Source organism: Neofelis nebulosa, chromosome 15, assembly GCF_028018385.1.
Source record: "Neofelis nebulosa isolate mNeoNeb1 chromosome 15, mNeoNeb1.pri, whole genome shotgun sequence".
Classification (NCBI taxonomy): Eukaryota; Metazoa; Chordata; class Mammalia; order Carnivora; family Felidae; genus Neofelis; species Neofelis nebulosa.
In genome coordinates, this window is record NC_080796.1 from 63,775,112 (window position 1) to 63,800,085 (window position 24,974).

General features: G+C 44.9%; 1 protein-coding gene and 1 long non-coding RNA gene across 6 annotated transcripts in view; one reads left to right on the forward strand and one right to left on the reverse strand.

The window, feature by feature from the left end:
- RAB3GAP2 (RAB3 GTPase activating non-catalytic protein subunit 2) overlaps positions 1–24,974 on the reverse strand; it is a 104,244-nt gene that overhangs the window by 3,153 nt on the left and 76,117 nt on the right. For 3 of the 5 annotated variants that reach the window (XR_009254011.1, XM_058700592.1, XM_058700591.1), the window contains exons 22-35: positions 23,167–23,272; positions 22,157–22,317; positions 20,860–21,088; positions 15,861–16,034; positions 15,650–15,756; positions 12,331–12,397; positions 10,058–10,128; positions 8,508–8,570; positions 7,004–7,039; positions 5,714–5,788; positions 4,997–5,215; positions 1,844–1,933; positions 1,366–1,587; positions 316–474 (exon numbers count right to left, since the gene is read on the reverse strand). Coding sequence is in view for 4 of the 5 variants with exons in the window: in XM_058700592.1 (XP_058556575.1) it covers positions 316–474; positions 1,366–1,587; positions 1,844–1,933; positions 4,997–5,215; positions 5,714–5,788; positions 7,004–7,039; positions 8,508–8,570; positions 10,058–10,128; positions 12,331–12,397; positions 15,650–15,756; positions 15,861–16,034; positions 20,860–21,088; positions 22,157–22,317; positions 23,167–23,272 (1,779 nt within the window). In the remaining variant the exon portion in view is untranslated. The remainder of the gene's footprint in view (positions 1–315; positions 475–1,365; positions 1,588–1,843; positions 1,934–4,996; positions 5,216–5,713; positions 5,789–7,003; positions 7,040–8,507; positions 8,571–10,057; positions 10,129–12,330; positions 12,398–15,649; positions 15,757–15,860; positions 16,035–20,859; positions 21,089–22,156; positions 22,318–23,166; positions 23,273–24,974) is intronic. The other 2 variants (XM_058700594.1, XM_058700593.1) reach the window with 1 other exon arrangement.
- On the forward strand, positions 408–23,931 carry LOC131495601 (uncharacterized). The gene is made up of 2 exons (XR_009254012.1): positions 408–503; positions 20,776–23,931. It is a non-coding gene; the product is annotated as an uncharacterized LOC131495601 (long non-coding RNA).

The window sequence follows — 24,974 nt, forward strand, 5'->3', positions numbered from 1 at the left end:
TTGGACCTAAATTAAACTTGTAAATCTTCTCCTTAACCGTCATTAAATATGCATTTAAGAAAACACCCAAGGGCACCTGGGTGGCTCAGTCAGGTAAGCGTCCCACTCTTGATTTCAGCTCAGGTCACGATCTTCCGGTTCGTGAGATCGAGCCCCACGTCGGGCTCTGCGTTGACGGCACAGAGCCTGCCTGGGATTCTCTCCCTCTCTCTGCCCCTCCCCCGCTTACTCTCTGTCTCTGATAGACGACCGACAGACAGACAGGTAGACGGCAGGCATCCAGTGGCCTCATCGATCCCACGCTCTCGTACTTACCATCGCTTTCAGCCAGGTACAGAGCGTGGGTGGGAGTCGGGCCAGCAGCTCCATGCCTTCCTTCGTCTGGGTGCGGAGAAGCGCGTGTGCCAGTCTCTGCCCTGTTAACACCAGCAGCTGAGAGGCGAGGACCTCTTTGTCATGAACCTGGAGGATGGCCTGAGGAGATGAACGTGGACAAACGTACGGTAAGAGCTAACAGACTTACTTACTCTAGGAAAGGCTTTGCCAGTGAAGAGATGCCCGTTCATTTTTGAGCTGTGGCCATGTATACGACCAAAGAAGAAAAGTCCAAATCAAATTTGGCATTCAAAATTCAGATTTCTCCTCCTCACCTAATTTTTCTTATCCCCTAATTTTTTAATTTAATATGACTGGAAGAGTCAGTTTTTAAATTTCCGGCAAAGAAGGGGACCTAAAATCGCATCATGACTGCTAACGACCCTCCAGTGGCTTCCGAGCACACTCTGAATCACCACGAGCTACGAGACAGGACCTGGCCCCTGCCGACCTCCCGCCTCGTCTCTGACGTCTTCGTCTTCCGTGCTACGTACGGTCCCCCACGCGGGCCCTTCTGGCCTGGCGCGCTGCCAAGCTAGTCCCGCTACGGGGCCTCTGTTCTTGTCGCTACTCGGGCCGCGAGCTCTGTTGCCCCAGTTTTCTGTTACTGGCTGCATCTTCTTCTCGGGGGCTCGGTTCAGATGTCACCTCTGAGCACCGCTGTTCGTCACAGCGTTTCTCAGTACAGAAGTCAGCGTGCTCTTCTGCTACCAGCAGACTATTGATCCCACGAGGAAGGGATCTGGTCTGTGTGTTTTACTCGTGTGCCCTTTGCATAGAACAGGCCTGACACACTGGAGCAGTCTGTTAACACAGACCAGAAACGGGCAACTGATTACAGTTTTATATTTTAATATTCTTTTATTTGGGGGCCTAGAAGTTCTAACAGAAAGAAAAGCAAAAAGCTTAACTGGAGACTTTTCTGATTCTTTACTCCAACTATACGTGTTCTAACTTGAGCCCCACCTCCCGCTCCTAGGGTGATATTACCTCTTCTCCTAAGTGGTCAACTCCATAGTTGTAGAGTTCCCCCACATAATGCCTTCGAACAACATCTTCACTAACTTGAAGGTGATGAGCCAGATCCACGGCCAGAACTGGCCAATCTTGGTCTTTCCCAAAAGGAGCGGTCGGTGCCTCTTCGGAGGACTCTCTGTCCTTCATGACTGAATGCTGGGCCTGGACGGCTGCACTAACGACTTTCAGTAAGAACTCAAAAATGGAGAAGGACACAGAGCACTGTTAGTATATCTCGTTTTAAAATGTCTAAATCAAGTAATTGTTGGCTTTCCTCTCAATCAGGGTAGCTTTTCCATTAAAATTGATGATCAAAGAGGAATATACACTTGAAAGGAAAAATGGCTCTCCAGAATACCCTGGAAGTGGTCGTCAAATTAAGACCTGCTACGTTTTTTATTTACTATTCTTTTCTGAGACACACAAACAAAATCCAGTAATTGTAATTTACCTGTTGTCGTACAGAAATAAAGTTTGGATCCATTTCCCCACTAGGTAATAACTGAATTGAAGTTAGGTCTTTGAAAAATGCATTCTTCCCCTGAAGAGAAAGAAAAGACCAGAAAAACTGATGAGTACATTACTATTAAAGGCAAGACAAAAGATTTTAAAATTTAGTCATTTAATGGATAAGTCACGGTTGATGTTTCTTCTCCTTGAACAGTAACAGTTCAGAATTTTATTCACTTAATTTTTATAATAATTATCTAGTATACGGTAGGCAGCCTTTAAGGTATGATCCCCCTCCCCCTGCTCTGCAGGCCTCGGGTAGTCCCCTGCCCTTGAGTGGGGGCTGGACCTGGTGCCGGCAGAAGAGCAGAGACGTTAGCGTGTCACTTTCCAGATTTGGGTGCTCACGTTCGCGCTCCTTGCCCTGAGGGAAGCCAGCACCCACAGCAACCACGGAAGCCCGCAAGTGGATCCCCCAATCTCCACCCCACTTCGGCCTCGAGATGGGACTGCCGCCCCGGCTAAAACCCTACCCCAAGACTCCTGAAAGCCTTTGAGCCTGAGGCACCTAACTAAGGGGTGGAGGGCGGGCAGAACCCAGATTCCTGACCCAGGAAAATGGTAGTAAATGTTTGTTGTTTTCAGCCACTAAATTTTGAGATGATCTGTTATGCAGTAATAGATAACAAAGACATGTGTGTACTCTGAATTCTTTTAAAAACACCTGTTCAACTCGGAAGACATCTTTAAGAGAATGGATGTGCGTCTGAAAAGGCGAAGCAGAACATCAGAAAGCTGGATTTCAGAACTTCCTCGGAAGGAAGTGTAACACAGAGCCAAGAACACTGGCCTCCGGACGTTGCCAAGACCCAGCTTCTAGTCCCAGGCCCACACCTGCCACCATGTTATCTTGGACAAACGACCCCACCATCCCAGGCTGCTGTGTGTTCACCTGCAGACAGTCATCGGGTATCTTCTAACGTATGTTCTAGACTCAAAGGTTATCCGTAGCGTGACTGCCAGTGAGGATAAAGCTACTCATCCTTTAGTGAGGAGAAACAGCAGACTCCCTAGGGCAAGGCCCTGCAGTACAGACATCACTGATTCAAGGTTTTCCCGCAAACTCACGCACAATTTGTTACTCTCTAGATTCCGCCTGGTGGTCTCAGTTCTAATGAGGGTCTACCGTACGTGAGAGCCTCTGGGCGGGGAACACGTATGCACAGCTAGCACAGCACCATTTGTTTACCACGTTCTCGACACCGCTCAGCACTTCGCGTTAAGTGAACGTAACCCTCAGAACCACCATAAGGCAGGTACTAGAATCGTCACTTCTGAATGAGAAAACGGAGGCCAGGAGAAGCTCAGGAAGACTCGCCAGGAAATGGCAGAGCTAGGATTCGGTTTGACCAGCCAAACCCCACCGCCTCTGCACGTGAGAGTCCCACAGCTGTCTCGGGGCATCCCGGCATGACCTGGGCCGGGACTAACATCACCACCGGGCTTGTCCAATACGTGTTCTGGTCTCACAAGCTCCCTGAGGGGACTACTGAGCTGGGCACGCGGTTTTAGTTTTTCTTTAAAGAAAAGAAATTTACCTTCTGCTTTTACAAACATCAATGCAAGCTATAAACGTTCATCCAGAATCTATGTTCACAAACGTAAAAACTATATTGTTACTTTATGAGGTAGATGAAAATTTGTCATCAGCCTTCTACCTTTCAAAGGTCAACTACTGAGATTTAAACGTGAAAATAACTTTCTTAAAACATAGCTACTTCTGTTTATATCTACCCCCTAACTCAACACATCCAAAACCCCTCTACATGGGCTTCCTTGGGAAGCCACGAGCCTTCCGAGCTTGGGAGCTCATGGAACTGGTGCCCCTTCTTGTCCTGCGGCACTTTTCCCAGCCCGTCCTCATGGTACGGGTTCCCCCAGACCCTCCACGACTTCCTCCTCCCCAGTCCACACCCTCAGCGACTCATCGCTGTCACTGGTTCCCCAGACCACGGCCGCGTCTCCCCTCTTCTGCATCCTGCTGACGCTGACTCTTCTCTAACGTCTCCTTAATTTTAAATTTATTAAACATTTACTGGGCTCTTGTGGCGTGCCAGGCATGGCACAGAGCCGGGGGAACAGCGAAGACGTGGTAAGTTAGGGAGTGCAGACCAAGACCTGGAGGAGAAGGTGACACTTAAGTGAGAAAGGGACAACACGCAGAAGCTGTGGCCACAGCAAAACCACGGTCTAGGAAAACGGACCACCGCAGTGAGAAGAGGGCAAAGTGTCTGCCTGCTCTCGGGGAGGGGGTAATCAGGAGTCGCTGGCGGGGCAGGTGCACGGAGGAACGGGTGGAGGGAAGAGAGGCAGCTCCTGGTGAGGGGAGCCTTCCTCTGCCTCCAGCGCAGTAATGGGCCGGCGTCTCCCGCCCCACCCGCGCTCTCCCCGCTAAAGGGACCTGTGAATTTGGGACAAGCTGCTGAGCGTTCCCTGCGTTCCTTCTTCAGGGGGCAGCCTCTGTGCAGGGAGCAGGAGCCTGAAGGGCAGCCCGCGCGAGTGCAGCCGTGCCCCAGGCACATGAGTCACTGAGGGTGAAATACACCACTTTCCCACAAGGCTAAGCTGTGTTCTCCAACTCTGCTTCTGTCAGTGAAAGGCTAAGGAATAAAGCTGGCCAACCGCCTGACTTCTGATTTTCATCTCCAGCTGTCTGGATCCTGTCTGAGTAAATGTGCGTTCTGGAAAGGGAACTGTGGCAGCGTGGGACTGACTGGATGGAGAGAAAGCGAAAGACCAGAAAGCCTGAACTGGGTGATGGGGAGGGACGGACGGAGGCGGTTTCAGGAAGAATCGACGAGAGGGGCTCGAAGGGGAGACAGCAAGAGACCTTCACGGCTTCCCGTCCGCCCAGGCGCAGCTGGGGATTAGGAGGACAGCAGCGTAGGTCAAGGGCAGAGTGCGGGTAAGGGGTCGAGACAGATTTTAGATAGGAAGTGTCTGGGGTCGCACAGCACATTCTGAGAGAGACAGGATCCCCCTGAGTCACACAAGTACCGAGCAACTTCAAGTAGGAAAGAGGAGTCTGGCTCCTCGTCCTGCGTCTCGAGACCCTCGGCTCCGAGGTGGCTCGGGCGTCCTCGGAGGGACTTACCTTACTATCAAAGAGTGAAAGCGGCTTCACGGTTTTCAGAGAAAACCTCATAATGGCGAAGAGGATGGAGCACAGGACGGAATGGTGCTCCACCAGCGGGTAGTGGATGTGTTTCTGCTCGAAGGCCAGCTCCACGATCGAGATCGGTCCTTCGACGGCGAGCCACGCGTCCTCCGTATCCAGGACAGGTGCCTGCATTTCATCCCTGCTAACGTCAGCCTACGTGTTTTCAGAACAGAGAACTGTGTTCAGAACCGGAGAGATAACAGCTTGCAAACACGTTAACGAGCTTTACCAGTGGGAAGTACAAACCCCTTTTGTCCCCGCACCTCCGATTTACAACAACAAATCTAATCCTTTATAAGAAACCACCATTTGGGGGGCTTAAGTCAAAACTAAGAAATGAATAAATGAAAAAACTTTTTTCTCTAGTCCAATGATTTTAAAAACATTTAGGGGTGCCCGGGTGGCTCAGTAAGTTAAGCGTCCAACTTCGGCTCAGGTCACGATCTCATGGTTCATGGGTACGAGCCCCACATCAGACGCTGTGCTGACAGCTCAGCCTGGAGCCTGTATCGCATTCTGTGTCTCCCTGTCTGTCTGCCTGTCCCCCGCTCGTGCTCCCTCTCTCAAAAATAAACACTGAAAAAAATTAATAAAAAAAATAAAAACCTTTACTGTCTTAGACAGTTCAGAATGCAAATACACCTCTTTTACCTCCATTAAAGTCTGAAGAAGATCCAAGCAGGAGCCGAGGAAAGAGGTCATTGCCGTGTCGCTCATCCCCACATCCTGTTGTTTTTTTTTTTTAAAAGGAACATAATTAGTGCCAGAAGCAAAGCTGCTACACTTACTATCAGAAAAATAAAAAACAGGCCTATGTAACTGCACTGCACAGACAGGAAGACACGGGCACATTTTATTCCTTTCTTGAGCGTCAACTAATTTTAAATCGGGCTTTAAAACTTATGGTACCACTATCAACCTTATGAAAGTTAGTGTTCTTCGTGTGTTGAAAGACACGGTGTCATCAGACGCCACGGACGGTGGCACTCTGCTTGCGGGCAGGCTCGCTAAGGCACGTCACGGCCACCTGCGCGAGACCTCACAGCCACACACACGACCCTGGCACGGGAAGACGCACACACGGAAGCCCCATCTGTCAGGTCACGAGAAAACAACCTGCTCTGGTTTTGGAGCATCCTTCAGGGACGGAGCTGAACCCTCCGAACAAAACCTGAATCCTCGAGCCTGTGAACTGAACACCAGACCCGTGCTGTGGGGCACCAGACCGTTCCTCCCGACTCCAGATTGACCTACGAGGTACCACTGCCTGGAGTCAACATAAACAACCAACCAATAAGCCCCTCGCATCTAAGGGATCCAGAGCGCACACAGGTATAACCGTAGCCACAGAGCCACTCTCGAGGGCACAGCGGAAGAATCTTCGACGGAGGCGGCTCTTCAGGGCTGTGGGCCTAGAACGGCTACGTGCACGTGCCCCGTTACTTCCTAAGGTGTTGTAATAAGAATACTTCAAAGCTTCAAGCAAAAGTCTGCACTGTTAATCACTGGCCTCAAACGGAAGCCCAGTATCCGTGGGCTGGAATGTTGCTTAAGACTATTCGTACAATGGTGGTTACATAAAGGTGGCTACGTTCGCTCGTGAATCTGCCTCGACCGGACGCTGGCTGCCGCCGTCAGGAAGCGCAGAAACCACGTGCGGCAAAGCCGAGGCAGCCTGGCGCCCTCCTATCCACGGTCCAGACTGAAGACACCTTGTGAAAACTCACCTGACACAGGGCATCTGACAACCTGGAAAGGTCAATTAAAATCGGCCGCAGTTCGTGACCAGTCTCCTTAGTATCACACTCTCTTTTCACCTTTATCTCCTGACAGGCCACCAAAACGGTAACAAAGGCAAAGTTCACCCCTGCCTGAAGTTAATAAGGTACCTACGTAAAGCACAGGATTAACTATACATTCAGTTAAAGGAGATTCACTTACCCTGCGGCATAACCTATCCTTTGGTGATTTTCCAACCTAAGGCAAAAGGACACAGAATACTATATTTATTTAACAATTGAAAAAAAAAGGCATTACTATGGTATAGGAAATAAAAAGTAACGAAATTTAAAAAACCTAAATCGAGCTATAAATAAATGCTGGTTCTGCTCATTTAACTTTGTGGTAGAACTTAAAACATATATTATGAAAATATGTCACGCTGGGCCCCCAAACAATCCTTTCAAAAATAAATATTTTTGAACTATTAAATAAAAAAAAAAACTCTAAAAATCTGGTGATCAATTTGTACAATCAAGTAACTGTGTTGCCTTCAAACCCAGAACAAAACTCAAGGTTATGAATAAAGAGCAGCTAAGAATTCTGCCTGTTGATAAAGACACACGATAATTTTTTAAATGGTAAGGAGAGACAATCTAATGCAGACAAAAGTTAAATTCCTAGCTCAGAAAACAGGTTGATTTTCTCGATTCCGTAAGCACTGAGATTCCACCGTGCACTTTACCAAGGTGATAAGTGGGAGCGGAAAGTTCTGCTCTTCAGGAACATGCCTTGATCAGAATTCACAGGAGGCAGTGATAAGTACCAGGGATGGGACTCCAGCACAAAGGCCGCTTCACCTGGTTGCCTCTCCTGAGATCACTGCCATGGCCTTCACACGACCAAGCCCAGCCCGTCCCAATCCCAACATTTCACCCTGTTGCCTTTAAAATGCAAATCTGAACCTATCGTTCCCCTGCGTCCAGCTGCCCCAGTGTCTTCAAGACAAAGAAGGGCCACCACTGACAACCCTCCCCCTGCCGTATGTGCCCTACGCTGAATGGTCTACACGTACCATTAGAAAACCCCAAATCCAGAGCCTACCCAGGAAGTACTTCATGCCCTGCTTCCTGCACTTTCCTAAGCTTGCGCTTCAAGCACACGAAGCTACTCGCAGCTCTGAATCAAAAACACAGCCTCCCGTGTCCACGACTTTGTTGTTACGCCTCTTCTTCTCTCATCTTCAAAATTCAGCCCAGGAGCCCTCCCTCTGGTCTGTTACTTACTTCCTCTTCTCCACTCCAAAGGCAGCCCTATGTACCCTGTGGACTGGGAGTCCTCCGAGGGCAGGGACTGGGGCTTTTAGCTCTGCGGCCATAGAACTTAGCACAGTTCTTGGCACAGAAGAGATACTCATCATAATCAATACTTGTCAAATGACTCATCAAAATTCTCTGCCTCCTCGTTCAGGACTGCTCAAAAAATTCAAATCCAGGTTGTGAGGCTCAAGCGTGACCGGGGACGGGAGAATGCTAGAACACTAAGCAGTAACATACACGCAGAACTCTCGCGTCACTATTCTCCCAAAAGAGCAGCGGTCGGAGGTGCAGGTGAACAGAACAGGATCAGAAAGGCCATAGGAGTGAGTTTCGAAAAAGAAACATTTAAGCAGGCAAGGAAGGTGAGCACACAGGGAAAAACAGGTGTAACTAGAAAAACATGTTACCGGTGACAGGAGCTGTGGCCCAAAGTGGGTCTGAATGGAGCGCTGCTCATGGCTTAGGAACGTCTGTCACCGACATCAGAAAGAACATGTTGTAATTACAGCGGTAACTCCCCTGACATCCGCTTAACTGAGCCACATGAACCTCCCTCTGGACGGGCCTGGGGACGGTGATGACGGCCTGGCGCCCAGCTTGGGGGCAGGGCCCCACCGGCTGCAGTCTTTGCCCAGGTGCTGGGTTTGCTCCCAAGCTGCTCACGCTGGGTGTCATATGTAATGTCGCAATTATGCAACTTAATGAAGTAACTGATAAAACGTGAGGAAACAAAGGGAGTTGTTTATTTAACTACCGGGTTGAAGGCTTTCAAAACATTTGTGGAGATTTAACACCGATGTCTACTGGATTAGACAGAGGGACAGCTACAAAGATGAGGGCAGAGCTTCTAAAATCTAAACCTTTTGCACTCAGACTGCATCACAACGTTAAAGAATCAGGATCTAGAAATCATAGGCCAGGCATTAGGGCTGAGGTTTACGCAGGAAAACCAAAGTAGGGTGGCAGTCCTACTCAAAGAAAATATCTTAGCCCTACATCCAAAGATTGATGAGAAACTGTACATTTGTACACTTCGACTTCAGCTCCAGTCATGACCTCACGGTTTGTAGGTTCAAGCCCCGTATTGGGCTCTGTGCTGACAGTGCTAAACCTGCTTGAGATATTCTCTCTCTCTCTCTCTCTCTCTCTCTCTCCCCCCCCTCCCCTGCTCACATGCTCATTCTCTCTCTCCCTCCACTCTCTCTCTCAAAATAAATAAAACTTAAAAAAGATTAAAAAAAAAAATAATAAGGTGCGAGGCACCTGGGTGGCTCAGTTGGTTAGGCGTCTGACTCCTGATTTCGGCTCAGGTCATGATCTTGCAGTCATGAGATCGAGCCCCGTGTCCAGCTCTGTGTTGAGCACAGAGCCTGTTTAGGATTCTCTCTCTCCCTCTCTCTGCCCCTCATCCCACTCCTTCCCTCTTTTTCTCAAAATAAACATTTTTTAAAAAGTGCAAATCCCCGATTCAACCACGAGTCTTACTCTCGTTGCTTAAGGAGCTTTTAAAGTAAATTGCTTTCGGGGCGCCTGGGTGGCGCAGTCGGTTGAGCGTCCGACTTCAGCCAGGTCACGATCTCGCGGTCTGTGAGTTCGAGCCCCGCGTCAGGCCCTGGGCTGATGGCTCGGAGCCTGGAGCCTGTTTCCCATTCTGTGTCTCCCTCTCTCTCTGCCCCTCCCCCGTTCATGCTCTGTCTCTCTCTGTCCCAAAAATAAATAAAAAACGGTGAAAAAAAATTAAAAAAAAAAATAAATAAAAAATAAAGTAAATTGCTTTCAAGGACCTGAGGTTCTTCTCCAGGTCATCAAGATGCCAGCATGGGAATTACGTTTAACTGAGCATTAGTAAAATGTAATACCAAACAAAAAAGTCTAACAAGGCCCATTGTAAATAATCTTTCTAATATTAATCAAGGGAACAAAATAAACAAGTAGATGACACTTAAAATGACCTTACCTTATCCATCAAGTATGTAGCAGCAGAAAATCTTTTAACCAAGAATGTATTCCACATCATCAGTGCAATACCTAGACAGCAAGTAAAAGTGGTAAGTAGAGAGCGGATCGATTTTCCCTTTCACCACACCTAATAAATTACTGTCTTCCCTAAACTTATAAAGTTATATGGGCTATTTACATATCATTTCTTACATCTTATGGAATACTTATGAAATTACCAAAAACCTTGATCTTCAACAATAAACAGAACTGAGCTGCATAAGAGGATATCCAAAAGGCTAATAATCATAAGAAAAGATCCACATCATTAGTTATCAGAGAAATACAAATTAAAATCACAAGAAAATATCATTACACAAACAACACAAAGGCTAAAATTGTTTTTATTTTTAAAAAAAATTTTTAATGTTTAATTTTGAGAGACAGAAAGAGAGAGGGCACGAGCAGGAAAGGGGCAGAGAGAGAGGGAGACACAGAATCCAAAGCAGGCCCCAGGCTCCGAGCTGTCAGCACAGAACCCAACGCGGGGCTGAAACTCATAAACTGTGAGATCATGGCCTGAGCCGAAGTTGGACGCTCAACCGACTGAGCCACCCAGACGCCAACAAAGGCTAAAATTGTTTTTAATGACAGTGCCAAGTGTTGGGGAGCATGTGGAAAAAACTGGAATGCTCATGGATTGCTGGGGGCATCACAAGTTGCAAAACTGCTTGGTCACATCTACTAAGCTAACCGCGTGTCTGCCCTATGGCCCGGGGACTCTACTGGAGGGATGAACACGAAGACCCGTTACAGGCGTGTTGAGAACAGCATTGTTCAAAACAGCCAAACAGGAGAAACAGCCCCGTGTCTAAAACTGATTTTTCTCATAAGCAACCACCAAATAAAGTGTCATGTAAGGAAGTACTAAAAAAACAAAACGGAATACAAAAGACACCGAGCAAGAAATCTGGGCTCTATACTTCCATATACAATAAACCATGGCATCAAACTTTCAGAAACAGTGGTCAATTAGGCAACTTAAACGTGACATTTCCCATGCGGTCACCACTACCCCCTTGTCTGCTTCTGGATGTAAGGGTGAGAAGCCAGGAAGCTGACAAACGGGTAAGTTCTTACTTAACTACTAGCCGGAAGTTAGCAGTGACTTAATTTTATCAAGAAGGAAAGAATTCTATGGAGACCTTGTTTTCCAAATGAGTCATTTCTCTTTTCTCTTTGGAAGAAGGTCAGATCTAAGAGACGAGTAAATAAAATTTTCAAGTTCTCTTCACATAAAGCGAGACAATTTAGAACTTCTGCAACTTGACGTCACACTGGGAGAAGGCGGTACCATTCTAGAAGAGACAAGGAGCTTCTCTAAAGTTCACCACACAGACATCAAGATGACGCCTCCCTCTTGCGTGGCCCAACTTCTAGTTTCCCCGCTTACTTATTAGTAAAATAACTAGCCTCGTTCTGAGCTGTGCCATTAATTCTTCCAGGGAAACCCAGCCATCCATTTAATGGAAACAGCAGCCTGTTTACAATTTTCCTACAACAATGTGTGACATTTTTCCAAGGAGACATCAGCAGTCCCCACGGTGTGGCAGCCACCAGAAGGGTACTCACAGGTGCTAAAAGGAGCACCAGGGGCACCTGGGTGGCTGTCGGTTCAGCACCTCTTGATTTCAGCTCAGGTCGTGATCTCCCCGGTCGTGAGATCGAGCCATGACAGTGCAGGGCCAGCTTGGGATATATTCTCTCATTCTCTCTCTCTCTCTCTCTCTCTCTCTCTCCCCACCCCCCCCGCCCCCATTCCTCCCCCCACCCTCGCTTGCTCTCTTGTGCACTGTCTCTCTCAAAATAAACTTAAAAAAAAAAAAAAAAAAAAGCACAAGCTATTTTGTAGGGTATATATGATTAGGCTCCTGGCTCCCTAACTTTGTCATCAGGAACTGCAGTCCTCAGAAGCCCAGCCCTCCTTCCTCATCTACCTGTGACCTAAAAAGAAGAGCAGTGATTTCTGTCTAACATTCTCCTTACTCACTAGGAACAGCTGGGACACCGGTGGGCGGGGACAGAGGGGAGAACTGTGGCCACCCCCTCCTCCCCTCCTGGAGCGCATTTCTCCCAGCACTTCAAACAGCCGGTACTTGTCACACCACAACACACACTCACAGTTACAGGTGAGATTTGAACTATCAAACGAAAGTGTAACAGAATGCGAACTTAAAAGATTCCTGCTTCTTTTGAATCAACCAGTTATGTTTTTAACACCTATTCACTTACCATTCTGAACATGTGCATTAAGAATGTGCTTCAAGTGTTCTATTGACCTAACGAAAAAACGTGCTTCCTTACATACAGGGAGAAAAAGAGAGAGAGAAAAAAAAACAGAAGTATCATTTAACAGGTGCTTCAATATAAATGGTAACTTTTACATAAATTTCTGCATAAAGCTACCCAAGAATGCTGTGATAAGAACATAAAATCATTAGGTAAGAAGTAATTTTTCATAGGAGAGTGTCAATGGTATCTTGAAATTCACATGATCTACACAATGATTGATTCCTAGAAACCCCCAGGTCATATATGCTGACATCTGGAATCAAAATTTTCTGTGGTCTGTATGTAACAGCAGTATTTTCTCTAATACTCGAATTTCACAAGGATGTGAAAACAGTGGGTTTACTCTTTGCGAATATCATGCATTCATTATTCACCAAATATTTACTGAGCAACTACTATACATCAGGGTGTCTGAGGCGCCAGAGATACTGCCACGAACAAACAGACCCGAATCCTTGGGGAACGTAACCACTGAGGCTACGTTCCAGCGAGGGAGCCAAGTAAATGTGGTGTGTAAATTATACAGTATGTCGGTGATATGAGCCAAGGAGGAAAACCAAAGCAGTGAAGAGAAACAATTCAACCTTCTAATTGAGGCAGTTGCTTACATAGTAAACACTCAAATACAGCATGCGAAACCGATGAAATTATCCGGACCTTTGCTCAGTAACTGTATGGCCTGTATAAAGATTAAATATATTACCTTTGCCAACACATACTGGTGTTCAAGACTTCCCAAAGGTGGGGCGCCTGGGTGGCTCAGTCGGTTGAGTGTTCAACCTCTTGATTTTGGCTCAGGTCATGATCTCAGGGTCGTGAGACTGAGCCCCCTGCATCGGGCTCTGAGCTAAGTGCAGAGACTGCTTAAGATCTCTCTCTCTCTCTCTCTCTCTCTCTCTCTCTCTCTCTCTCTCTCTCTCTCCCCCTCTCCCTCTCTCTCTCTCTCCCCCTCCCTCCCCCTCTCACGCTCTCTCTCAAAAAAAAAAAAAAAAAAAAAAAATTTCCCCAAAGTAATTTCAGTTGTTTTGATCCTAATAAAGCTGTGTGCATAAAATGGTGGAAGAAGGGTAGGGGTCGGATGGGGTAAGGAGGGAGGGCTATTTGATAAGAAAAAAAAAAAAGATGAGAAAAGCGGCCATTTATTCGAAATGTAAACAATTTCAATAGACAATGATAACATTAATCAAAGCCTCAGGCGCTGTGTATGCACCTTCTCTATAAATTGCCACAACCCTCTGAGGTAGCCCTAGTCCTCATGTACTTTTAGGAGAAAAGCGAGAACAAAGGGTTCAGAAATGTTCCCAGAGGTCACAGAGCTGTTAATAGTGGCAATGGGCTTGACCTCAATTCTGTGTCTACTCTGCAAGTTGCCTTTGGTTTATAATGAATAATGTATAATGAATGATGTAAAAACAGTTGTTTTTTCTTAATTTTTTTTTGATGTGTATTTATTTTTGAGAGAGAGAGAGAGAGAGACAGGGTGAGCTGGGGAGGGGCAGATAGAGAGAGAGACAGAATCCAAAGCAGGCTCCAGGCTGTCAGCACAGAGCCCAACACGGGCTCGAACTCACGAACCGTGAGATCATGAGCTGAGCCAAAGTCAGTGCTTAACTGACTAAGCCACCCAGGCACCCCAAAACAGTTTTCTTAAGTATCACTTTCTTAGACCTGAATCTGGAATTAATTTATCCAGATTTTAGAAATTATTATGTCCTTACTATAGCCTTAACATTCTGTTTCATGTAAGAAAAATATTCCATGTAAGGGGAGAGCCCGAACACAATTATCACTCAGACTGCAGGGGAGTCCACAGAAGAGGGTGACACAAGGGTCATCAAGAGGGTCCGCTGTCCTGGGGCGCCTGGGTGGCGCAGTCGGTTAAGCGTCCGACTTCAGCCAGGTCACGATCTCGCGGTCCGTGAGTTCGAGCCCCGCGTCAGGCTCTGGGCTGATGGCTCGGAGCCTGGAGCCTGTTTCTGATTCTGTGTCTCCCTCTCTCTCTGCCCCTCCCCCGTTCATGCTCTGTCTCTCTCTGTCCCAAAAATAAATAAAAAATGTTGAAAAAAAAAAAAATTAAAAAAAAAAAAAGAGGGTCCGCTGTCCTAAAATCACTTTTTGGTCAAGGTTTAGTTGATCAAAGGCCATTCCTTTGCTTAAAGCACTTTCTTTTCTAAAGCTCTTCCTTTAATATGTATGATTATGTATCAAAGACCATTTTTTTTGGAGGAAGAATATGATTACCATTAAAGTACTGGTGTGAATGAGTTCATCAGTGAGATGTTTCTTCAAAAGTGCAACCTGATCCAAGGGCGATAAGGTGTTAATTTTGCCCTGAGGAGGATCATTTCCCGGAGCGCTGACAAGGGGGACCTACGTGAAGGACTTACTGGTAAAGAGGAATATCCATCCTATGTTTGGACATCTTACTTGATCCTGGCATCAACCCTGAAGGACTGGCACCTTTATTAAAAAAAAAAGGTGAAGGGAGAAAACAACTGGTCCAGAGATTCAGTGACTGGCCCAAACCCAGACACTTGTCACAGCCATTCATCTGGGATCCAAATCTAGGACTCTTGCCCCCAGGACGGGCCCTTCTCCCGTTCTGCTTCTGGATTGTGAATGTGCCAGGAGAGAAGGTGGCTACCACGAGTGGGAGAAAAGAGTGTCCAAGCAGAGAGGAGAAAGGGCAGCAAGGCTAACCCTGGACTGAGTCAGCCTTGGACGTGACTTTCTTGATTTTTCTTCTGAGACAAACATAAGAGAAGTGACAAACACGGGCTTTCTAAATAAGCAGACGCTAGGTGAACGTCAGGATCTTTACCCTGGCTTTCATCACAAGGACTACAATGTTAAAAATTTCTATTAGGTAGGTGCTGTCTCCTGTATGAAATCAAAAGGAAATAACTTTACTCATCACAACCTAACCAGGAGTGGGGCAAAACACACTGGCTTTAAAGACAAAGAAACCCAGGCTTAAATCCGGGCCCAGACCCCAACTTGACAAGGTATGCCGGGGCATGGAACAGAACTTCTCTGAGCTCTCGTTTTCTCTAGCGTGGGGATCGCGACAATGTCCGCACCACACGGGTTTTCTGTGAAGACTGTAAGAGATCATGAAAAAGGCCTAGCACCGCTCCTAGTGTGGAGGCATTCCAAAGGGGAAAGTCCAGTGTTCCCAGTAAGTTACCGAATTACACATTCTCACAGGTGCACAGCATGAGCACGACGACAGAATCAACAGAAGTAGCAGGAATCTTACCTCTGGGTCTTTATTCCATTGAACAACATACTCCCAACAACAATGCGCGTAGAGCACATCTAGCTCAAGGCTACAGGGAAACTGCCTATAGGCTGAATGCAGCAAGTCTGAAAGCCAGAAGAGAGAGACGTTCTTAGTATTCTTTCCCTAACAAAGTCTCAGCCACATCTCCTCCTCTCTGGATTGTGTTTTCTCCATGTTTCTGTGTTACCTGGTATAGTTCCGAGGTTCGTCTCCACCTCTGGCACCTCATATAAACCTCTGTTAATACCTTCTTTGGGTTCATCTGGGTTTTCTGCATCTCTGTCCTTATTAGCCAGTTTTAACACTTCAGGGCTGAAGTCCTGTTTAAATATCCACTTGGCTACACTGTCTGCAATGCCACCTACAGTTTGGAGACAAGAAAGAAAATGAAAACTTACAGTGTTCACCAAAGAGAGCCAACACAGTGCGCGATCGGGTCTTCCTTATAAAGAGATCTAAGTGCCACATTCAGTTCTGCACCTGAGAGTGACCCCCAAAAGCCATGAGATTCACCAGTGTAATACCTACCATTCATCTTGTGAGGGCAGGTGGGATATCTGCTATCTAAGGGCATCTCTATACTCTCATAAAATATTAGAGAAATGTAAATGCATTCACATATATGTGGCTATATACCACATGGTTTCTATGTCCACAAATTCAAAGTATACTTTAACAGACACAGATGAAGGGATGAATATATCTTTAAAACACTTTCACTTAATTGTAAGTGAAACTGATCAGCATTAATACTTGCCTAGGTTCCTTAGCATAACATATTACTTTTAATAGTCAACTAACTTGCCTATATGGAATATTTATGGGCAAAACTTAGCCATGTATAAGAAACATGATGCTATCCCAAGTTTCGGTCATCAATATAGTTCAAAAAAATTATAAATGTAATCTGAAAAACACTCAAGACAAAGAGTCCTGTTTATTACTTAAAACAAAGTATACACTCTTCTATAATTCACCAAAACCCTTCTTTCTTCCCACTTGGATTCAAATACAACCTTTCCAAAAAAACAAAAGCTTTACAGTAACATCACAATTATCAGTGAAAATAAATGACAGCAGTAGGCTGAGTGGTCTAATTTCTTATGTTTGATTTCCAAATCAACTGGTAATTTTCATTCTAGAATCAAGCCCTTGATTATATTGCTTAGGTTAATATCACAGTGATGGTCCTACACTATCAGCAGGTGACAGCATAGGGTATAATGAGTTACAGTTAAAAATTTTTTTAATTTATTTAAACTTAAAACAATAAATAAGAAAGGTTTCCATCTGCACAAAGTATTTTTTCCCATCCCTTCACTTGCAGTCTCTGTGTCCTTTCATCTAAAGTCAGTCTCTAGGCAGCGTATATAGGTCTCTTTTTTTGTTTTCTCATCCATTCAGACACCTGATGTCTTTTGATTAGAGAATTTAGTACATTTATAATTAAAGTAATTACTGATAGGTGTATGCCTATGGCATTTAATTGCTTTCTGGCTGTTTTCATGGTTCCTCTGTTCTTTTCATGCTTTCTTCCTCTGTGGCTTGATAACTTTCTTTGGTGATATGTCTATACCCCTTTCTCTTTCTCTTTTGTGTATTTACTATAGGTTTTTGCTCTGTAGTTACCATGAGCTTAGATATAACAACTTGTGTCTGTCGTGGGCTATTTTAAGTTGATAACAAGTTTGATCCTGTTGGAAAGTTCAACATAATGACTCTCCGGTACCACACTTTATATTTTTGATGTCACATTTCACATCTTTTTATCTTGCATATCCCTTAACTATTATAATCATAGTTGTCTTTGTGTTTTTTTTTTTAATGTTTTTATTTTATTTTTTGAGGGACAGAGCATGAGGGGAGGGGTTGAGAGAGGAGGGGACACAGAATCCAAAGCAGGCTCCAGGCTCTGAGCTGTCAGCACAGAGCCCAATGTAGGGCTCAAACCCACAGATGGCAAGAGCATGACCTGAACGGAAGTCAGATGCTCAATTGACTGAGCCACCCAGGTGCCCCTTGTATTTACTTATTTTTTAAAAATGTGTATTTATTTTGAGAGAGAGAGAGAGCACGTGTGTCAATGGGAGAGGGGTGGGGGGTGGGTGGAGAGAGAGAGAATCCCAAGCAGGTTCTGCAGTGTCACTGCAGAGTCTGACATGGGGCTCGAACTCACGAATGGTGAGATCATGACCTGAGCCAAAATCGAGAGCTGGATGCTTAACTGACTGAGCCACCCAGGTGCCCCTCATAGTGGTCTTTTAACCTTCATGCTAGCTTTATAAGTGATTAATCCGCTACCTTTTATATATATATATATATACCTTTCCAGTGAGATTTATTCTTTCACATGTGTTCTTGTTAAGAATTAGTGCCCTTTCTTTTCATCTTATGGAAGTCCCTTTAGTGTTTCTTATAAGGTCCGTTTAGGGCTGAAGAATTTCTTTAGCTTCTGCTTGTCTGCAAAACTCTGTCCCTCACTCCTGAATGATAACTTACTTACCAGACAGAGTATTCTTGGTTGAAAATTTTTTTTTCTTTCAGCACTTTGAATATATCATGCAACTCCCTTCTGGCCTGAAAAATTTCTGCTGAAAAATCTGCTGACAGTCTTATGGGTGTTCCCTTGTACATAACAAGTTGTTTTTCTCTTGCTGCTTTTAATATTCTCTCCTTGACTTTAGTTTTTCCCATTTTTAATAATAATGTGTCTTAATATGAGTCCTTGGATTCCTCTTACTTGGCATTTTGTCAAATTCCTGGACCTGGATGTTCCCCAGATTAGAGAAGTTTTTAGCCATTTTTTCTTCAGGTAAGATCCCTGCCCCTTTCTCTCTTTTCTCCTTCTGGGAGCCCTACAGTATGAATGTTAGCCCCTTTGATATTGTCCCCTAAGTCCCTAAAGCTATCTATACCTTTTTTTTTTCTTCATGTTTTCTTTTTGCTCTGATTGAGTTCCACTGCCCTGTCTTTGAGTTCACTTGTCCTTTCTTCTGCTTCATCTAGTCTGCTGCTGAAACCTTGTAGTGGATATGGAGTTGAGTTACCATATTATTCAGCCTCGTGACTTCTCCTTGCTACTTTATTTTCCATTTCCTTGAAGTTATTCCTGTATTCATCCATTCTTCTCCCCAGTTTGGTGAGCATTTTTATAATCATAACTTTGAACCTTTTATCAGGTCAATTACTTATCTCCATTTGATTAAAGCTTTTTTTCCCTGAAGTTTTATCTTTTTCTTCTTTTGGAATATCTCTATTTCCTCATTTTGCTGGACTCCCTGTGGTTTCTATACAGTAGATGGAACCACCTCTCCTAGTCTTAAAGGAGTGGATTTGTGTAGGAGATGAAACTTGTTATTCAATCCTGCCTTGGCTCCTGGCTGGCTCTCAAGCCTCTGTGCTTATCCAAGCAGCCTATTATATTTTTAACAGCTTCTAGTAGTGGAGGACATACTGAGACATGCCAGTGTCCCAAAAGGGAGAATCTTAACACCTCGATTCAGGCTGACTGAAGCCAGAACCTCAGGTATCAGCTTTTGAAAGTACGCAAATATATATAGCCTTGTAGGCCCACAAGCATAAACCCCACCGGCCACCAGAGTTAGGAGACCTGAGATGTCCCCCGGGTGGCAGTTGCAAAACTTAGGGCTCATGAGTGTATAAGCTCTTTCTGGGTTATAATGACAAACTGGGACAAGGCAGGAGGCGAGTGCCAAGACGGCATCCACAGCCTATGTTCCTTCAGAGCAGCTCCATAGGCCACTTAATATGTGCCAAACCGAAAGCCTGCCTCTCAGGTCAAAGCTTACAAGTCTTACAAAGCCCGAGAAAACAAGTTAACTAAATAAAAAATCTATAAATACACAGGTATTTATAAATCCAGAAATATATTCATTCCAGTATCAAATGCCTGAAACAGCTGCTGGTAAAAAGAAACTATACCATGACAGTTAAAAATTCAAGAGGTTTGTGGTCAAAGGAACCCAATGTCTCTAGGACAGTAGAAAGTAATAAATCACAGAAGAGGGTGTAAAGTTCTGTGGAAATTAGGAGGAAGAAGAGAAAATTTGCAGCTAGTGGATCATGAGCAGTTTCTTAGAGGAGGTAGCATTTGAGCTGGGTCTTGAGAAAGGCATGTAATTTAGAATCTGGAATGGGACAGGTGGGGAGCAGGAAGGGGGCAGGCTCAGATCCAGAGATGGGGAATCACAGGTCCTTCATTAGAACCACAATCAAGCAGCAAGAAATGGAAAAATGGGTTGGATTCAAAGCCCAAAATTCTTAGAGAAAAGACTTAAGAGTTTATATTTGTTCCAGAAGTTCTTGACACTCTTGTCTCAGAATCTCCTTAAATGCTTAAAAAATACTGACAATCCCAGGGGTACCTGGGAGGCTCAGTCGGTTGAGCGTCTGACTTCAGCTCAGGTCATGATCTCACAGTTTGTGAGTTCGAGCCCCATGTCAGGCTCTGTGCTGTCAGCTCAGAACCTGCTTCAGATCCTCTGTGTCCCCCCTACTCTCTCTGCCCCCTCCTTGCTCATGCTCTCTCTCTCAAAAATGAACATTAAAAAAAAAATTACTGACAGTCCCAAAGAATTTGAGTTTATGGGTTATATTTACTGATATTTATGGTATTATAAGTTAAAACAAAATTTTAAAATATTTTTATTAATTCATTTTTAAATACAAATAATAAGCCTATTATGTGTTAATAACATTTTATGAAAATAGCTGTATTCCCCAAAGCAACAAAAGACGTTTAGTAAGAGGGGTAACACTACGTCTTTGCCAATCTCTTCAACTGTGCAGCTCGTATCTGGACTCTCCCATCAGTTTCTGCTCTCCATCCACCGTGATCTGTTGTTTTGGCTGAAGTACAGGAGGAAAATCCAGCCTCCCACAGACACGAAGTCAGAAAAGGGAGGGTTTTCTGACTCTTTCTTTCCACTCTTCGAGAACCACAGCTGATTTTCTAGGTGGGGGAAGCGGGAGGAGGGTTCCTGAGCAGGGAACTGACAGGATCAGACTTTGAGAAGAAGTACGTGGTGGGTTAGTTAGAATTCTTTTAATCTGAGTGTATTTCTCTTTCCCTATTCTTTCAGTCATTTCTATAAAAACCAGCAGAAACGCCCACGACATAAACATGCAGATATACAGGTGCAACGCTCAAATACACTCCAGCTCACCTTTTCCTCCTTCCAATAACTTTTTGACAGAAAGCCTCGGGAGGGGCTCAGCCTGCAGCGATGACACTTTGGAGGTTGGCGTGTTTGCCCTGCTGTGAAGTAGTGTCTGAAGTATGAGACAGTCCTCCAGCTGTTTCAGCAGGAGCTTCCAGTACTCGGTGTCAAGAGAGAGGGCCTCCCAGGAGTCGGTGAGGGCCTCGGAATCAGCACCCAAGACTGTTTGGGAAAACTAACAGAAAACGCACTGGTGATACTCTGGCAAAGAATGTGGATCGACATTAACTTGAATGAGCTTTTAACTTGAGAGCTGATGACAGACCGTCAGGATACATCACAAAGCAGCACACAGATGCTGGTTCACAAATGTTACTACTTGACTGGGATGGAACAGGAGGGACAGGAGACGGCAGACTCTGGGGCAACAGTGAGTTGGACTCACTGCTTCGACATCTGCAAGAAGATCTGCAGTAACGCCCGATTCATCCAGTGTGTACTTCAACACGTTTGCAGGGCCATCCTTGACAAGGGCCCGGGTCTCTTCTGTCAGTACCGGATACTGGTATCTCTTCAAAATGCACTCACCAACATACAAAACGTATCTCAAACTTCTTCTCTTTCCATTATTATAAACATCTTAAGCCAGTACTCTTAAATTTAGCATAGAAACTATACTCAGACCGACAGTGTTAAGTGAACGTCTACAGGCCCATTTAAGTGACTCATCCAATTAAATGCAACGTCCCCTAGAAATAAATTATTTGATCTACCATGAGATACGAGATTTTTAAAATAAATTTGAGTGTTCAAGAGATGAGGAGAAACCACAAAGCAAAAGGGTCAATAGGAAACTTTTATGTGTCATTCAACACTACACCCCCTAAAACAACTTCTGTTTATAAAAGAGGGGGCAGAGGTTATAAATGCAACCGCAGAACTTGAGAGCTACAACAAACCTCAGAAATAACGCAGTCTAACCCTGACCTCCTGCAGACGGAACCAAAGCAGGAGATACATGTTTAAGGGACTTACCACACACGAGGGGTAAGACCTCTGCCCTCCACCTGCAGGACTTTACCCCTCATGCCATGAGGTGGCGGCTCAGCTCAAATACGCATGTCATCTGAATAAACAAGTTAAGGGCAGCACCCCTCACTCCCAACAAGACAAATAAGAACCTGCTGGGCACACATTTCAAATTCCAGATGTTCCGTAACACTGAAGACACCGCAGCCCCGACGCAGGCTGGACAGGGACAGACCCAGCCTATCCCAACATGGGCGCGCCCCTGCCCACTTACTTTCTTCTCGGTCAGACTGTTCGAGATCTGTGCGGCAACAGAATGGCCGACGTGTGCAGACAGCAGGGCGGCCCCGTTGTTCTCAGACTGAACACAAGCCGTCCGCATCTGCTGCCACCACGGGGACACAGACTGGGAGTCCCAGGTCTCGTCGATGGCCACTGCAGGCAAAAAGAGAAAGTTAAACAAGAGACTCGGAGCTGGTCAATTTTTTCTGGTCCAATCTTTACATCAAATGTAATGCAGAAGCTAAATTCCCCAGTTATGCACTGGTAGATTTCTGAATGACTCAGAAAACAAATCCATAACTTCTCTTATCAGAATACTTATATCCCATTTATTTAGGCTGCCTTTAGTGGTCTTGCTTCTGAATCAACTGTAACTCTGTGGAATATTTTCATCATTGCTGAAAACTACTATTGAATTTTTTTTTAAGTTTTTACTTATTTTGAGAGAAAGCAAGAGTACAAGCAGGGGAGGGGCAGAGAGAGAGGGAGAGAAAGAAGCCCAAGCAGGTTCTGCACTGTCAGCACAGAGCCCGATGCGGAGCTTGAACTCACGAACCCTGAGATCCTGACCTGAGCTGAAACCAAGAGTCGGATACTTAACTGACTGAGCCACCCAGGTGCCCCACTACTACTGAATGTTTTGATGTAACGGATTATTATTCTAATGAGGCCAAAAATAATTTAAAAAATGACCTCCACCAAAGACCATATGACTTACCTCAATGAATTAAGAAAACGCATTGTACACATCACATTACTTTTGATGACACAAAATATAAATTTAATTTCCATAAAGCATGCTTTGAACTCACTGAGAGCTATTCATACATAAAAGAATCTCTAGAGAAACGTTTTGTACACTGTAGTCTCCTTTTATTTCGAGAAAGCATCCTCCTTTCCCAGCTTTGTGGTTTTCAAATGGTAATTAATCTTCATTTGCAAAAGCAGCAGCCTGCATCTCAGGGCCTGGGGAACCACGGTTTCCACCGGCATCTACCTTACCTCTCATCTTGCTCAGGAGGGACAGCATCGTGTGAAGACAGCACACAGACTGCGGTTTATCCAAAATATCTTTTTCCTTGGAAAGCCAAACACTTAGCAGCAGAGCCTGAAATCAAATTTAAATAATTTTCAGTAAAATAAATAAACAAAAGGTTGCAGTTTTCAAGAGAGCACATGTGCGTATATGAGCGATTCAGTCCTTCCGAGGGAGAAAGAAGTGGTTGCTTATTGTATCACATAACATGAGGGACAGAAAAGCTGCCTTGTCTACTTAAGAGATTCTCTATCATCTGTCAGATAACTAAATTCCACCGATTCCATCTCTTCTTTGGGTTAAGCATTGCCTTCCAGGTTGAGCCTTGATTACGGAGGACATTACCAGAAAGGTCACTACCAAGTTAGCATAGATCGCTGTGGATTGGTGAGAAGCCACTCAGCCGACTGGAGGAAAGGAAGGATCTGGGGCTGTGGACCTTACCCCACATTGGCCACGAGGCACTGTGGACTTGGCAATGGTGAACAGACATGTACAACTATCAGATTCTAGTCTTTAAAAAAGGCATGAGAAACAGACTTTAAGCAAAAACACCTAAATCAACATAAGTGACTTTTAAGATGCCTATGAACCAGCATACCTACTGAAAACTCAAGTATTTGAAGATGTATAAAATTTGTACACAGATAATTCTGAGATAATGAGAAGTTCAAAGGCACAGCACCACACCTGTCGGTACTGGTGTTTGTGAAAAGCCTGGACCTTCATGTGTGTAAAAAAAAAAAAAAAAGCCTTGAAAATAAAAGGTTGATTATCACTTTAAATATATTAGTACAAGTAATTCTCAAAAATTCAGAAGAGTAGGAAGTTGAAGAAGTGTGTGAAAGAAATTAACCTATGAGAACGACCTAAGGGCCAGGAGAGGGAAGTACCTGCCAGGCATCACCCCGTTCAATTCCAACAACCCTGTGGCAGGGATAGTCTCCCACATTGTACATACAACGAAAAGTAACTTACCCGGTACCATACAGCTAATGAGTTAGGCCTAAAGTCTGAACCTAGATCTGCTGGATTCTAACACGCATGTTTTCTTTTCTCTTTAAAAAATTTGGGGCGCCTGGGTGGCGCAGTCGGTTAAGCGTCCGACTTCAGCCAGGTCACGATCTCGCGGTCCGTGAGTTCGAGCCCCGCGTCAGGCTCTGGGCTGATGGCTCGGAGCCTGGAGCCTGTTTCTGATTCTGTGTCTCCCTCTCTCTCTGCCCCTCCCCCGTTCATGCTCTGTCTCTCTCTGTCCCAAAAATAAATAAAAAAAAAACGTTGAAAAAAAAAATTTAAAAAAAAAAAAAAAAAAAAATTATACATGTGCACAGGCATGTACATGCACAAATAAACTTACATGTTACATAATTTTTACAAAAAAAATAAATACACACTTTTAAAAGTACTGTTGTTTTCTTTTGGTTTTACTTGTCTCCCTTTTTTAACTCTTATGTCTCTCCCTATGTCAGCCTTTCTACCTCATCCTACCCAGAAACCTTTTAATTTATTTATTTTTAACATTTATTTATTTTTGAGAGAGAGAGTGTGAACAGGGGAGGGGCAGAGAGAGAGGGAGACACAGAATCCGAAGCAGGCTCCAGGCTCTGAGCTGTCAGCACCGAGCCTGCTGTGGGGCTCGAACTCACAAACTGTGAGATCATGACCTGAGCCAAAGTCGGACGCTCAACCAACTGAGCCATGCAGGCGCCCCCAAAACTTTTTTTTTTTTTACAACCAAATATGTGCTTTCATATTTGCCTGCGTATTCATAAGA